Genomic DNA, 14,206 nt, shown 5'->3' with positions numbered 1-14,206 from the left:
GTTTGCTCCGCGTAAAACACCCAATCACCACAAATGTCCCTCTTTATAACGTCAGCAACAGAAACGTTATTAAAGTGGTTCCGCGCAAGAAAACCGCTAGCTCGGGCCCGATTTTGTCATGAATAATCAAAAAAAAAAAAAATTCAAACTTTCCCTGCGATTTTTTTGCGTCCATTGGAACGAGTGACCAAGCTCAGCCGAAGAGACCGAGCGGGCCCTTCTAGGTAAAAAAATGATAAAACAGGAGAAAATGACAAGGGAAGGGGAGAAGGAGTCGTTCAGCACAGAAAGAAAGGTAGCAATTGGCGCAAAAAATAAAATTAAATTGGAAAACAGGGATTAGCTTAGCTTATACGCTCATTTCTGATCAAGGAAAGTAGAGAGTGTTTTTGGTTTTCAGCTAGCTGCCTGCATCGCCAACCACTTCAGTGGGAGTTTCTATGGAATTAATGACTGTCAGTGATTTGCCAATAATGGCCGGCCTTGGATTGGAATTTTATTTGATACTTATTCGTTGAGTATATATATATATAATCGAGACATTAGCAACTTTATGAACGTTAGCATCATTTTTGCCCTGCATTCAATAGAAGTACTTTGTTTAAATTTGTGATATATTGAAAGAATTTAAGAGCTCTGTCTTTTTCGTCCCCATTTAGCGACTTTCATATTACGACACTGTACCGCATCGTTCCGAGTACTGTTCTCAGTAAACCATTACCAATACTATTATTAAGGCTTACTCTGGTTAACTAAGTCAGCATATAACACCAATATTCAGCAGACAATAGAAAATAAACGCTTTATCCGCTTTCCGTTAAGTTTTCAGATTTTCATTTGACAGTAAGAAGAAGATCTAAAAAATATAAGATCTCATTAAAATATCATTGAAGAAGACATACACAAAATGTTTAACGCTATCATTAAGAGAGGTTTGGCTACTGAAGCCAAGGCTGTTGCTCCAAGGCTAAAGACTTTCAAGATCTACAGGTGGAGTCCAGATAGACCTGCTGAAAAGCCACGTTTGCAGGAGTACCAAGTCGATTTGAACCAATGTGGTCCTATGGTTTTGGACGCTTTGATTAAGATTAAAAACGAACAAGATGCTACTTTGACCTTCAGAAGATCCTGTAGAGAAGGTATTTGTGGTTCTTGTGCTATGAATATTGGTGGTAGGAACACTTTGGCCTGTTTGTGCAGAATCGACCAAAATGAAAATAAACAAACAAAGATCTACCCACTTCCTCACATGTATATTGTCAGAGATTTGGTTCCGGATTTGACTCATTTCTACAAACAATATAAGTCTATTCAGCCATACTTGCAAAGATCCGAGGTACCTGCAGACGGTAAGGAAAATTTGCAAAGTATTGCTGACCGTAAGAAATTGGATGGTTTATATGAATGTATTCTATGTGCTTGTTGTTCTACATCTTGTCCATCTTACTGGTGGAACCAAGAACAATATTTAGGTCCTGCTGTTTTAATGCAAGCATACCGTTGGTTGGTGGATTCAAGAGACGAAGCTGCTGGTATCAGAAAGCAAATGCTACAAAACTCCATGTCTTTGTACAGATGCCACACAATTATGAACTGTACTAGAACTTGTCCAAAGGGTTTGAATCCAGGTAGAGCTATCGCAGAAATAAAGAAGGCCTTGGCCGTCGATTAGAGGATTCAAAACATTCTAAATTGTGCAATGGGGTAATATTGGCTCGTAATACCACGAAAAAGGTTACTCTTGCTCCGGTTGCATTTGATCTTTTATTTCTCTTCAGTACAGAAAGTTATTTCACTTCCTTCCTCTAAATTTTGATCTTTTAAAATCATTTCCAAAATATGCCATTCCACCAGTAAACAAAAACAAATTAGAAAAAAGGAATGCATTGAACGCTTTCCTGTGCTCATTACATGAGCACTTAACCAATGTTCAATAGAATCAAGGGAATCTCAATCACAAAAATCACCTGACACCAAGCTTCTCATTTTCATTCCATTTAATTTGATTCTTCAAAACATAGACTCTCCTTCAGTTCAAATACCTCCATGCCGCTCTGGCGCCAATCATCATTGTTCTTTCACTGTAAAGTTTCTCTCTATCTCTGGCTGGTGTTGATATAATACTTCAACAGACCATTGATCGTCAGGGAAAAGTGGAAGAATGAATCGTGGTAAACTACAGACTGATGCGAGTTCCTCACAATGCCCGTAAAGAAGTCTCACTTATCAAACAACTTTATGTTTTAACCACCACCGTATCATCATACAGCAGTTCCTATACTGTTATCCTAACCTAAATGAAATGTCACGACTTTGTCTGTTTTATTATTTATTGATATAAGCTTTTCTCATAAGTGGAAAAACTTATCGTTTCATATATTTATTCTTAAATTTCACTTTTCAACGTATGCATTGATTGTATAATCTCTTTAACGGAAAGTTTCATATTACTTATTTTTAGTTGTTGGCGGTATGTGCGGAATTTACATCCTTCCGAAATACCCTTCTTCATTTTAAATTTCATCCCTTCCGGTTTTTTACACCTCTGGTTCTGTTTATTCCTTGAGCTAGGTAGGATACAATATCAACCTGAAAATAGGTTAAAACTGAAACGATTCAGATGCATAAGGGAGATAATAATCATTGAGATGACCCTCTTCAGCAGATAAATGTTATCATTGCAACAATACAATAAACAATTACCTGAAATAGCCAAACTTGTATCAAGATGGGACAAGGCCAGCCGGGTTCAACTCATTAAAGAAATCTCGGATCACATTCTTGTCGTGAACATGCGACAAAAGCAGTTTCTTACAATCGAACTGCAAATTAACTACGATAAAGTATATCAGGTACCTTCCATAAGGTTCCGGTTATGGGAACATGCTTTGGATGATGAAGATGTGTCCTCGAGTAAGCTTTTATTTTTATCTGATGTCGAACTACGGTCTATAATCGCCCTAAATTCCTTTTCAGTGTCACTTTCATCAGATCCCACCACTAAAGAAGTTTGGTATCATGTCAATAACTGCGATACAGATGCAAATGTGGGCACAGAGCCTGAAAGATATCTTCTTCGTTGGATATCTCTATATTTGCAGATCTTTGATCCTACATTAAATATCATGCTTATATAAAGGGAGACGCGAGCAAATGCCGAAGCGATTGACAATATTTATTCGCATACATCAATAAACATTGTTCCATCATGTATAAGTGTATGTTTTATGAGACATAGGCATCTTTTCGAGGTATATTTAGATGAAAGTTATAATTCCCCTTGTATCCCCTCCAGTTCAAGGATTAATATCAACCGTTATGTTTCCTTTTGATTGAAATATTAAAAAAAATAGAAATAGGAAGGATAATATAATGTTAAGAGTTAAACCAAAGAAGTCTCAGCAGACACATGTCGATTACCAGAAAGGACCAAACTGCTACAACCGTTTGAAATGTCAGCTTCATTTGTAACGGTCAGATCTAAGGCAATTTCTTTAGAATCACAAACGGATTCTCTGTTGACTAAATATTCTTCTTTTGCTCAAACAACAAGTTCTGAACCGTCAGGACAAGAAACGCAATTGCAGGAGAAACTAGAGAAGATTCTCAACCAGAGACAGGAGACAGTGGAATCTTTACAAAGAATTGCAGACAGTGAAAGTAATATATCCACGTCCAAGCTATCACAGCTACAGCGCCATAGGGAAACATTACAAGACAATTGGCAAACGTTCCGTGACATTCGCTCCTCCATACAACAAGAACGCAATCGCCTTAACCTCTTGTTTTCAGTGAAGAAAGATTTACAAAATAGTGCTAGTGATAATCAAAATGAATATATTCAAGATGAGGCTCGGAGAGTCGAAAATTCTCACACAGTGGTGGATTCTTTGATAGACCAGGCTTATGAAACCAGAGAGCAGTTCATGTCACAACGAGTGTTTTTACAAAGGTCTAGTGACAGAATCTTACAGACTTTGCAACACATTCCTTTGATTAATAATGTGATATCAAAGATAAACACTAGAAGAAAGAAGAATGCTGTAATATTGGCATCCTTAATATCAATTTGTATCTTAGTACTATTTTTTACAGCATAAATAGTATCAACTGAGGTAATTAAAACTTGATAAGATCACTGTTAATGCTATGATAGGTACGTAATTCGTTATAAAGGGAAGAATGCATTTGTGTTTGTTCTCATGCGCTTCTGTCACTATGCTTTTGGATGAAATTTGGTCGGGAGTAGGTTGTTTCTTCTGATTCGAAGATTGTAGGAATACCTGTGCTAGGATTTCTTGTCTTTGAATTCCTCAATACGCTCTTGAAATGGACTTGTTTGTTCTCAGACGTCTGAGATCTGTGGCTTTCTACGTTTGAGGTTGTGTTATTAGTACCGATGGTTTCTAAATCAGAACCAACGAACCCAGATGATGTTTTCACCTTTAGGAGTTCCCAATGTCTTCTAAACCAATCGGTATAAGCTGAAAGTGGTAAGTTTAGAGGTGATTCGTGCCCTTGATATATGCAAAAATCATATACTAAACCACCAGTGAAACTTCCCACGAATGGAACGACCATTGGAACCCAGAAGAAATGGTGATGCGTGTTAAAAATCACATCTTTGTCCATCCCGATTGTTAAGAGAGCTAGCCTAGGTCCCATATCTCTCGCAGGATTCAAAACAGCACCTGTCTGGTATGCGCCTGCTGCATTGAGAATAAACATAAGAATGAAAAGCATCATAGGAAAAAGGTCCGTGGACAAACATGTATAAGGATCTGTTAACGAGAAAATTCCACACTGCAGCATGGCCCCTATTAGAAATTCTGCAATTATTTGTCTTGATGTAGAGAGATAATCCAATGGCACGACACTGAACATTGCCAATACACTTTCCTCCAAATGCCAGTTTGGATATACATGTTCAATAACCTCTCGATAGTACCACAAAATTAATAAGGTTCCAATATACGAGCCCAGGTATTGTCCCATAAAATAAACACCTAATTTTCTCCAAGGGAATCCTCTATAAACAAAATTTGACACCGTAATTGCTGGATTCAGATGTGCACCCGAAATTGCACTACCACCTGCTGCAAAATAACCCATTACCACAGCCGCAGCCCAACCAAAGGCAACAGTTGCGAAATTACCTGCAACATCTGGAGTTGCAAGATATTGCAGCATAGCTATTTGATCAGACTCCATGTTATTCAACTGAATAATTTGATTAAATTTGTTAATTTGATTTTGTTGTGAAAGTTTCCTTTGACAGTTAACAGCAGTACCAAACATCATCATAATCATGGTACCTAAAAACTCACCGAAAAATTCCTTCATGTGTTGGTACTTAAACGATGACCACTTATTGATCGGATAATATGTCGAAGGTAAAACTGTGGGTGTTTGAGGGTTTTGATATAAAGTCTTTGGTTTCACCATCATAGTCACGGCACCATTCACGTTGCTCGGATCATTTGGATCTGCTGCAGTTTGACTGTTTTGATTAGGTCCCGTCGTCGATCTAGACATCACGGATCCCGGACCTTCTGTAGGCCTAGGTGGCATGACGTTAGAAGTTACGGTGTTACTTCTTATCCTCCTATAGTTATTCATATTTAGTGACGTATTCGGTACCACCTCTTGCACAGGAAAATAAGAACCTTCGTCCAGATATTGTTGCACGTAGGCAGTAACAGGAACCGTAGCCCCATCATCTGCACTATCGTTATCATCGTCATAACCGCCTTCGCCTGAGATTCTACTTTCATTCCCGTCAACGCTACCTGTCGGATAACGATGATTCACATTTGCAAAGTCATCGTTCTGCCAGTCACCATTGGATATTCCAGCGTCTTTGACAGGCTCATATTGGGCCGTCTGTGACATTTCAACCGCAAATTATGGCTGCAGCTACTATAGGATTCTGATTATCTAGTATTGCTAGAGTTCTCGTTTCAACTAGTGTTCGGCAAGTCGTAAATATCCGAAATCTGTACAGTTAATTAAAAAACTTTCGCAAAATTATAGATATTATTGATATGTAAACATGAAAAATATCCATTATTCGAAAGATGAGTTAGTTATGTGAACGTTTCTATAATATTTACAACTACCACGGCTGAGGGTTCTTTTTTTTTTCCTTTTTTTCCGAGATTATCTAAGCTGACTTGCCTGCCTAGAACTTGGGCAAAACCGATAATCAAGACAAGTAGAACATCAGCCGTCATCTGGCAAGAAGAATTGACGGTTTGGTTTCACCTTTGTATTTTTCCTCAAATACTTAGAATTAGCTTTTAGTATTCTGATTCTGGTATGAGAGTGGCCGTTGGTCCAGGCGCAAAACGTGGGATCTGAGAAAGAGGAACAATATTACTGTACAAATGAGACTTGGCTTGGAGGATCGTCGCTATTACACACTGTTCTTTATGCTTTTCAAACATTCCAAGAAAAAAATTCAGAATGTCACATAGTGTTTTTGCATCGTTCCTTTTCAATGTTCAGAGGTAAAAGAGTTGGATAAGGAAAATCCATTCACATCATAAGTAACTTTCCACAAAAGAATGATACCGACAACCTTCTCCTACCAATTGAAAAAAAATGCGGGGTGCTGAAACACAGAAAAACAATCCTTCAGTCAAGGATAAGAGTTTCATTAATAACGGTCTCGAAATGTTGCTGCGGGAATCTTCTTTACACTCTTTCAAGAGTAGCTTATCTTAAGCAGAGAGCAATTGAAGTAAAATTCCCCACACCTGTGATGTGAAATCTAGACATAGTGTTTTCTCTCTAAGGTTACTTCTCTTTGTTTTGGTAGTTCTTTTTTTGTTAGGGCGTGGGGCTCCCCGTTGGATACAAACTAAAAAGATCAAAAATGCCAATTCGAGATTTTCAGCATATCGTGCGTGATATTGTCTCATCGGACAATCAGGATATCAAGAAATCTAGAGAATTGAACATGTCGGATAATTAGCATTGCGCCGTTGTTTCTATATCCCCACAGAAATTACCAGGAACCAAGTGATTTTCTCAAGGCGAAAGCTGGGAGATTTTCTGCACTAGCAGCTTTTGTTCGTTATTTTTCTCCGTTCTCCCACACTATAACAAAAAGTGGATTGGGAAACAACCCAAGTAAAAATAGGCACAAAAAGGCGAAAAATTCAAAGGAAATATGACCCGGCTAGGATTTAAATTCTATAGCAACGGCAATCTTTCCAGCAGACATTACTACCTATTTTTATAGCAAACAATAGTAGCGGTTGCAGAATGAACTAAATACAATTTGCTTAAGGCAAAGAAAAAATTTCTCCGAAAGAAGGTTACCTAGGAATGGAGAAGAGGAATAAAAATTTATATGGGGTATGCACCTTTTTTGTATTCAGAATTCAGTTTCCTTTGAAAGAAGTTGCTCAGTATGGTTGATGCCTTTTTCTACTGCTGCGTTTTGTAGGCAACGCGGCCTCTTGCAACCTTATGTTCCTTTGGTGGTATCCCTTCTATATTTTTTTTTTTTTTTGACTCATTCACAAGTTTCTAGACAAGAGATATCTTAGATGGCCCATCTCGAGTCGATATGTTTTTTTTTAAGTGGACAAGAGGAGTTTCTCATATGGTATTACCCTTGTGAATCTTGTATATAAACTGTTTCCTTTTCGAAAGGTATCATAGGTCGAAGAAGGTATTATTAATGATTCAAATTTATAATGAAACGTAGCATCAGGTGGAATAGAGCAAGATAACAGCAGACTTTTATTGCAGCAGATATGACTGAGAAAGAGTTAGTTATTAAGTCCGATACAGAAAAAGAGGTGGTTCCGTTAGTTGCTGCTATTGATGTCGGTACCACATCTTCACGTGTGATTCTTTTCAACAGATTGGGACAAGAAATTTCCAAGCATCAGATCGAGTACAGTACTAGTGCTTCTCATTCCGCATATTCTGCAAGCGGTGAACGAAGATTGGAAGAGAATAAGACCAATGGTTCCAGTAACGAACAAACCATCTTCAGCGCGGAAGGTATTGCTATTGAGGCCACGGAGTATCTTGAGATCGAGGATCTAGAAAAAGATGTAGAACCTACGTTAAGGTTCCCAAAACCGGGATGGGTCGAATGTAAACCAATGAACATTTTGGAAAACGTGGTTCAATGTTTCGCAGCAAACTTGATTACAATGGATCGCGTAAACGGCGATAGAGTCTCTAATGGTCTACCGCCTTATCGCATCAAGTGCATAGGTATTGCTAACATGAGAGAAACAACTTTAGTATGGTCAAAGAAGACCGGGAAACCTTTAATCGATTACGGTATTGTATGGAACGATGTTAGAACCACAGAGATAGTTCAAAAGAAAAAAGATGAGACACCAGAAGAGTACCAAGAACATTTAAGGGAATTAACTGGATTACCATTGTTCTCTACATATTTCTCCTGTTCCAAACTTCGCTGGTTATTAGATAATATCCCTGAAGTTACCAAAGCTTACGAAGAAAATGATTTGGTCTTCGGCACTGTCGACACCTGGTTGATTGCCAATTTGACCCACAACAATGTTTTAGTTACCGATGTCACTAATGCTTGCAGGACAGGGTTCATGAATTTAAATACTAAGGATTACGACGATGAATTGCTCGATTATTGGAACATCGACAAGGCAAAGATTCATTTGCCAAAGATTGTTTCAAGTTCTGAGTACTACGGTAATTTTGTAGTTCCAGAATGTACCAAGAAATCTTTGACGTCCACAGCATGGGATCTTCTATCAGCATTTTCGCAAAGAGTTCCTCCAGTGCCAATACAAGGTTGTCTTGGTGACCAAAGCGCATCTTTGGTGGGTCAGCTTGCATTCAAACCAGGCTCTGCCAAATGTACTTACGGTACAGGTTGTTTCCTTTTGTATAACACAGGAACTACTAAATTGATATCAAAGCACGGTGCGCTAACAACATTTGCATACTGGTTCCCACAGTTAGAAAATGAAGAAAACGATTATGGTAAACCACATTATGCCTTAGAAGGTTCAGTTGCTGTTGCTGGTGCCGTAGTTCAGTGGCTAAGAGACAACTTAAGATTGATTCCAAGAGCTGAAGATGTTGGACCTCTAGCATCAGCTGTACCAAATTCCGGTGGTGTTGTGTTTGTACCGGCTTTCAGTGGTTTATTTGCGCCATACTGGGATCCTGATGCTCGTGCAACTATTATGGGAATGTCACAATACACAACAGCTTCTCACATCGCTCGAGCTGCTGTCGAGGGTGTCTGCTTCCAAGCGAGGGCTATTTTAAAAGCCATGAGTTCTGATGCTTTCGGCTCAGAAGATAAGGACTTTTTAGAAGAAGTTGTTGATGAAACTTACGAGAAAACTTTACTTTCGACTTTAGCTGTTGACGGTGGTATGTCTAGATCAGATGAAGTGATGCAAATTCAAGCTGATATCCTAGGCCCCTGTGTCAAGGTAAGAAGATCTCCAACTTCAGAATGTACTGCTTTAGGTGCTGCAATTGCCGCTGCTATGGCTTTCAAAACAGATGAAGAACGTATTTTATGGAAGAATCTAAAGGACGTCAAAAAATGGGTATTCTATGGAGGGGTAGAGAAAGGCGAGAAAGCTCCCCCAAGTACCACCAATGACACGGATCTGAAGGTCTTTATAAGCAAGTCTTCGGACAAAAGTAGAAGAAAAGGTTGGAAGATGTGGGAGACTGCAATTGAGAAATCTAAAGGATGGATGAATGAAATTCAATTGTCATAAGTCAAACCAAACAATCTAATATTATTTACATTCAGATTAATATGTATTATTGTAAACAAATCATAGAATCGTGACTCCAAGAGCTACCTACACTTATGAACTACCAGCCATTACTGTTCCCTGATTGATTGAAGAAGGAGTGAAAACAAAAGAAAAGCGTAGTAAACTGACCCAGTTAAGGAGTTAGGAAAACAAAACGGGACTGTTCGTATATAACAATCCGTACACCCACATAATTATAAGAGTGTTCAATTTTCAAAAAATAATTACCAAATGGAGAAATGGTTGTATATATGCAATGCATGGGTTTATTTCAAACTGTTACCAGTTGGTTTTTTCCAGCCTACCTTACCCACTCGAACTTCAGTTTGTCACTTTCTCTAATCGGAGGAATAACCTTTATATAAAAAAAAATAATATACAAACGTTAATTGTTTACTTTCTGGATCTGACTTCTACTATTACCACTGGATTTCTTTTGCCACATCGACAAGCATCAACCAATCAATTCACAATGGCTCCATCCAAGAAGGTCGCTCCAGCTCCATTAGCATCCAAGGCTGCTTCTGCCAAGAAGTCTAACCCATTGACCAAGTCTTCTCCAAGAAACTTCGGTATTGGCCAAGCCATTCAACCAAAGAGAAACTTGTCTAGATACGTGAAATGGCCAGAATACGTCAGATTGCAAAGACAAAAGAAGATCTTGAGCATCAGATTAAAGGTTCCTCCATCCATTGCTCAATTCCAAAACACTTTGGACAGAAACACTGCTGCTGAAACCTTCAAGTTGTTGAAGAAGTACAGCCCAGAAACTGCCGCTGAAAAAAAGGAAAGATTGACCAAGGAAGCTGCTGCCATTGCTGAAGGTAAGACTAAGCAAGAAGCTTCTCCAAAGCCATACGTTGTTAAGTACGGTTTGAACCACGTTGTCTCTTTGATTGAAAACAAGAAGGCTAAGTTGGTTTTGATCGCTAACGATGTTGACCCAATTGAATTGGTCATCTTCTTGCCAGCTTTGTGTAAGAAGATGGGCGTTCCATACGCTATTGTCAAGGGTAAGGCAAGATTGGGTACTTTGGTTAACCAAAAGACTTCTGCCGTCGCTGCTCTAACTGAAGTTAGAGAAGAAGATGAAGCTGCTTTGGCTAAATTGGTTTCCACCATTAACGCCAACTACTTGGAGAAGTACGAAGACTCTAAGAAGCACTGGGGTGGTGGTATCATGGGCCAAAAAGCTCAAAAGAAGATCGAAAAGAGAGCCAAGGCTGCTGAATCTGCTTAAACCCAATACATTTGATTAATATCTTTTTGTATTTTGTGGAATTTTTATTTGATTCAATCTATTTCAATCTTTTTTCATCACATTACGTATGTTTGTTTGACTAACTTTGTTCATTTTCAGTTTGATACTGGCTGTGCTATGCTTATCTATTTTGACGAATCAACTTATTACTTGTCTGGTCAATGAATATTGATACAGTTGCATAACTCGGGTTCCTTTTATAGCGCGAATGTATTACAGGATGTCGTTGAAGGATTGTTGGTTCTCAGCAATCTTATAGATGTCTATTGAAGTACTTCACGTGTTGAAGAAGAACCTCGAACGAGTAGTATACTTTCTTTTTCATTCGGCGTTACTTGTAATATCTACTTTTGCATAATGTTGATAGGAAACTAAGCACATTGTGTTGCTACTGAAATATGGGCTGTTGGAAGGTGGTCCTCGTACGAATGTTTCTTTTTTCTTGTATTTGTATATAGTACGTACATATTTGTACATTTAGATTTTGTGGGTAATATCATTCGGATATCATAATAGACACTGCATACAAATATCATTTAAGTATAGTGGTTGTGGGCTTTCTAGCGTGAGCATTCGAGGATTGTGGATGTCTCTCATATCTTAGATGGAGGGTAAGCATTTTCACGATTGAATCGGCCTAGAATTCTAAAGCGAACAAATATCTGTCACCCCGCTCTTACTATCTCATTTATTTAGCAGCTGATCCATCTTTCTATGCAGTGAAATATGACTGGCTACAAATCACTATCAGGTGACGCCCTACAATATTCAGAATAACCTAAATATTAATACTGTCTGAGTAAAGGTATGGCTATGAGCTTCACTGTAGGCTTCCTAAAATCAAGCAATCAAATCATGTAAGGTTTGCGTTGATTAATATGACCTACTCTGTTTGGTGATCCAAATTTCATAATACATTGTGCAGCTAACTCAATTGAATTTTCTCTGCTGGCGTAAGCTCTTATTCTATTCTTGTTTATGTACCCATATTTTTCACCATATTGAAAAATTCTAGCGTTTTCGTTCGCCAGGTTGTTTTGGTTTTTCACAATTGCAACTTTTTTCATGTTTTATATAAAAAGGGGAGGTTGAAAAGGAATATTCAGATGCAAATATATACGGTTGGAAATTATTCAGTTATCGTATGTTTCTCCCCTCGCTTTAACGAAACTGAAATAATTTATATATTGCAGTCAAGCACATTCTATTGAAGAATATATCAACCTGTGTGCATACTGGTTTTAAAAATTTTATATATTTGAAACCGCCGAGGAAGTTTGTGAAGAAATCAATCATAAACATCAAACTTTTGTCTATAATTTTGGACTAGAAAAAGGAACATCAACTTAGTTTATCGAGTCGCCTTTTTGGAAATAGAAGAAACAGCCAGTTGAAATTCAAAGAGAATTCTATTCAAGGTCCTCTTACAATCAAAAAAAGTCAACTAATTTAAAACATGTCAGAAATCATTGAAACTAGTACCAAGATTGTTGTCGATCCAGAGACATCCATTTTTGTAGGAAATCTTTCTCCTGAAACCAGCCCTGAAGACCTACAGAAAGTATTTGGGGAGTCTGTGAAAGTAGAAATTCCAACTTTGCAATCGGATAGAACATATCCAAGAATCTTTGCTTTCGTTACCTTTGACGATAAAGTTGATGTTGAAGACTTACGGTCAAAATTCGATAAGACCGTCATCAAGGATAAGAGCATTTATGTTACTAAAGTGCTAACTCCAGAAGAGCAGCAGCTAAAAAAGCAAAAGAGAAGAGCCAATCAACGTGGAAAAGCTGTCCCAGCGCCACCAAAGAAAAATAAGGAAGCCCAAGTTCCTCTAGAGCAAATGGAAAGATCGAAGGATACATTGTATGTTAACAATATCCCATATCATACAACTAAAGCTGAAATTGCCTCATTTTTTGGAACCACCGAGGAATCGGTCATATTGCCGATGAGAAGAATGAAAGATACCACAACTAAGAGAGTGTTTTTCTCCAGGAAGTTCAACAGAGGCATTGCCTTCGTATCTTTCCCAGAGGGTACTGATATAGAAGCCAAAGCTGCTGAATTCAACGGTAAGAACTTCGAGGACAGGGAGCTAACAGTTGATGTGGCTGCCAACAAACCGGCTCACACCGAACCAGTCCAAACTGAAGCTGAACACGGTAATTCCACTTCCGAATAATTCCTTTCTCTCTATGCTCAACAAAAATCAAAGAGATAGTTAATGAATCATAATTAATTTCAACAGAAATGAAACCGGTAGAACGACTTGTACCAATTATGCACTCCAGATTAATGATATCAGTAGTGGAGCTCTATTAGACACAATGACACTTAGCAAGGGAGTACACTAAACACCATTATATCAATGTTTTATTTTCTTGAGAAAGGATAATGATGTCTTACGACTGAGCCCAAGTCATCAGTCATTTATACGACATTACGTGTATCATTTTACATTTAGTTTTACTTATTTAGTCATTGCAATTTACTTTTTTAAGTTCTCGATCTTATTTTACAGGTTTCCTCGAATCTGATATGCGCTTACATACATTAACTGTCTACCTTTCAGCGGTTCAAAATACACCTGTTAAGTCAGTGAATTTTGTCTATTGGAATCACGGAACGATTAAGAAGTTGCCACGATAATACGGAAACTAGACTATATAACAAACTGAACAACCCAGTTCGCAGAAGTCGCTTTTTATAAACTGAGAGGTAAATGAGCTGCTATTTAATTAAAATCTTGGCTCTCACCGTTCACAATTAAGATCGTCTCAGTATATCGATGGTTCGGAAATATACCTGACTTTTTATTGTTCTACTAGAAGCTGTGAAATTCCTTCTTAGTTTTCCTCCCTTTTTAAGGTTATCCATTTCAATACCCAGTTTGACACTTTTTTTCTACTCTCACTAGAGGGCCTTCTATGTCAACGCAAGTACCGCGTACACGTAGTCCATACAAAATGAGATGGACAAGAATCGCTGCGCAGTTTTTACATATATCCACCTGATACTGATTAGTAAAATGTATAACATGCAATCCGTGCGGCCTTTCTACTTATATAAGAAATTAATTTCTCTTTCCTAAGTATATGCGAATTTAGAGTAGTACAACTAGAATGGGTACATAATTGCTATCTTTTTA

The 14,206-nt window shown here is 38.0% G+C and overlaps 7 protein-coding genes across 7 annotated transcripts; 6 read left to right on the top strand and 1 right to left on the bottom strand.

Annotated features, from left to right (window-relative positions):
* Positions 1-907: 907 nt before the first annotated feature.
* SDH2 (succinate dehydrogenase iron-sulfur protein subunit SDH2) lies at positions 908-1,672 on the top strand (the record flags this gene model as incomplete). Its single annotated transcript, XM_453977.1, has 1 exon — positions 908-1,672. The coding sequence occupies one exon, from the start codon at positions 908-910 to the stop codon at positions 1,670-1,672; it is 765 nt and encodes a 254-aa protein (XP_453977.1).
* A 997-nt stretch (positions 1,673-2,669) lies between these two features.
* Positions 2,670-3,137, top strand: ATG10 (E2-like conjugating enzyme; the record flags this gene model as incomplete). The annotated part of the gene is made up of 1 exon (XM_453976.1): positions 2,670-3,137. The coding sequence occupies one exon, from the start codon at positions 2,670-2,672 to the stop codon at positions 3,135-3,137; it is 468 nt and encodes a 155-aa protein (XP_453976.1).
* Positions 3,138-3,452: 315 nt separating this feature from the next.
* Positions 3,453-4,100, top strand: GOS1 (Gos1p; the record flags this gene model as incomplete). Its single annotated transcript, XM_453975.1, has 1 exon — positions 3,453-4,100. One exon carries the CDS (start codon positions 3,453-3,455, stop codon positions 4,098-4,100), a length of 648 nt encoding a protein of 215 aa, XP_453975.1.
* A 100-nt stretch (positions 4,101-4,200) lies between these two features.
* FPS1 (Fps1p) lies at positions 4,201-5,892 on the bottom strand (the record flags this gene model as incomplete). The annotated part of the gene is made up of 1 exon (XM_453974.1): positions 4,201-5,892. One exon carries the CDS (start codon positions 5,890-5,892, stop codon positions 4,201-4,203), a length of 1,692 nt encoding a protein of 563 aa, XP_453974.1.
* Positions 5,893-7,766: 1,874 nt separating this feature from the next.
* On the top strand, positions 7,767-9,752 carry GUT1 (glycerol kinase; the record flags this gene model as incomplete). Its single annotated transcript, XM_453973.1, has 1 exon — positions 7,767-9,752. The coding sequence occupies one exon, from the start codon at positions 7,767-7,769 to the stop codon at positions 9,750-9,752; it is 1,986 nt and encodes a 661-aa protein (XP_453973.1).
* Positions 9,753-10,266: 514 nt separating this feature from the next.
* KLLA0_E00573g (60S ribosomal protein eL8) lies at positions 10,267-11,034 on the top strand (the record flags this gene model as incomplete). The annotated part of the gene is made up of 1 exon (XM_002999340.1): positions 10,267-11,034. The coding sequence occupies one exon, from the start codon at positions 10,267-10,269 to the stop codon at positions 11,032-11,034; it is 768 nt and encodes a 255-aa protein (XP_002999386.1).
* Positions 11,035-12,511: 1,477 nt separating this feature from the next.
* Positions 12,512-13,240, top strand: SBP1 (Sbp1p; the record flags this gene model as incomplete). The annotated part of the gene is made up of 1 exon (XM_453971.1): positions 12,512-13,240. One exon carries the CDS (start codon positions 12,512-12,514, stop codon positions 13,238-13,240), a length of 729 nt encoding a protein of 242 aa, XP_453971.1.
* Positions 13,241-14,206: the final 966 nt, after the last annotated feature.

Source organism: Kluyveromyces lactis, assembly GCF_000002515.2.
Source record: "Kluyveromyces lactis strain NRRL Y-1140 chromosome E complete sequence".
Taxonomy (NCBI): domain Eukaryota; kingdom Fungi; phylum Ascomycota; class Saccharomycetes; order Saccharomycetales; family Saccharomycetaceae; genus Kluyveromyces; species Kluyveromyces lactis.
The sequence above is the reverse complement of the archived record's forward strand: the minus strand, read 5'-3'. Positions and strand labels throughout refer to the sequence as shown.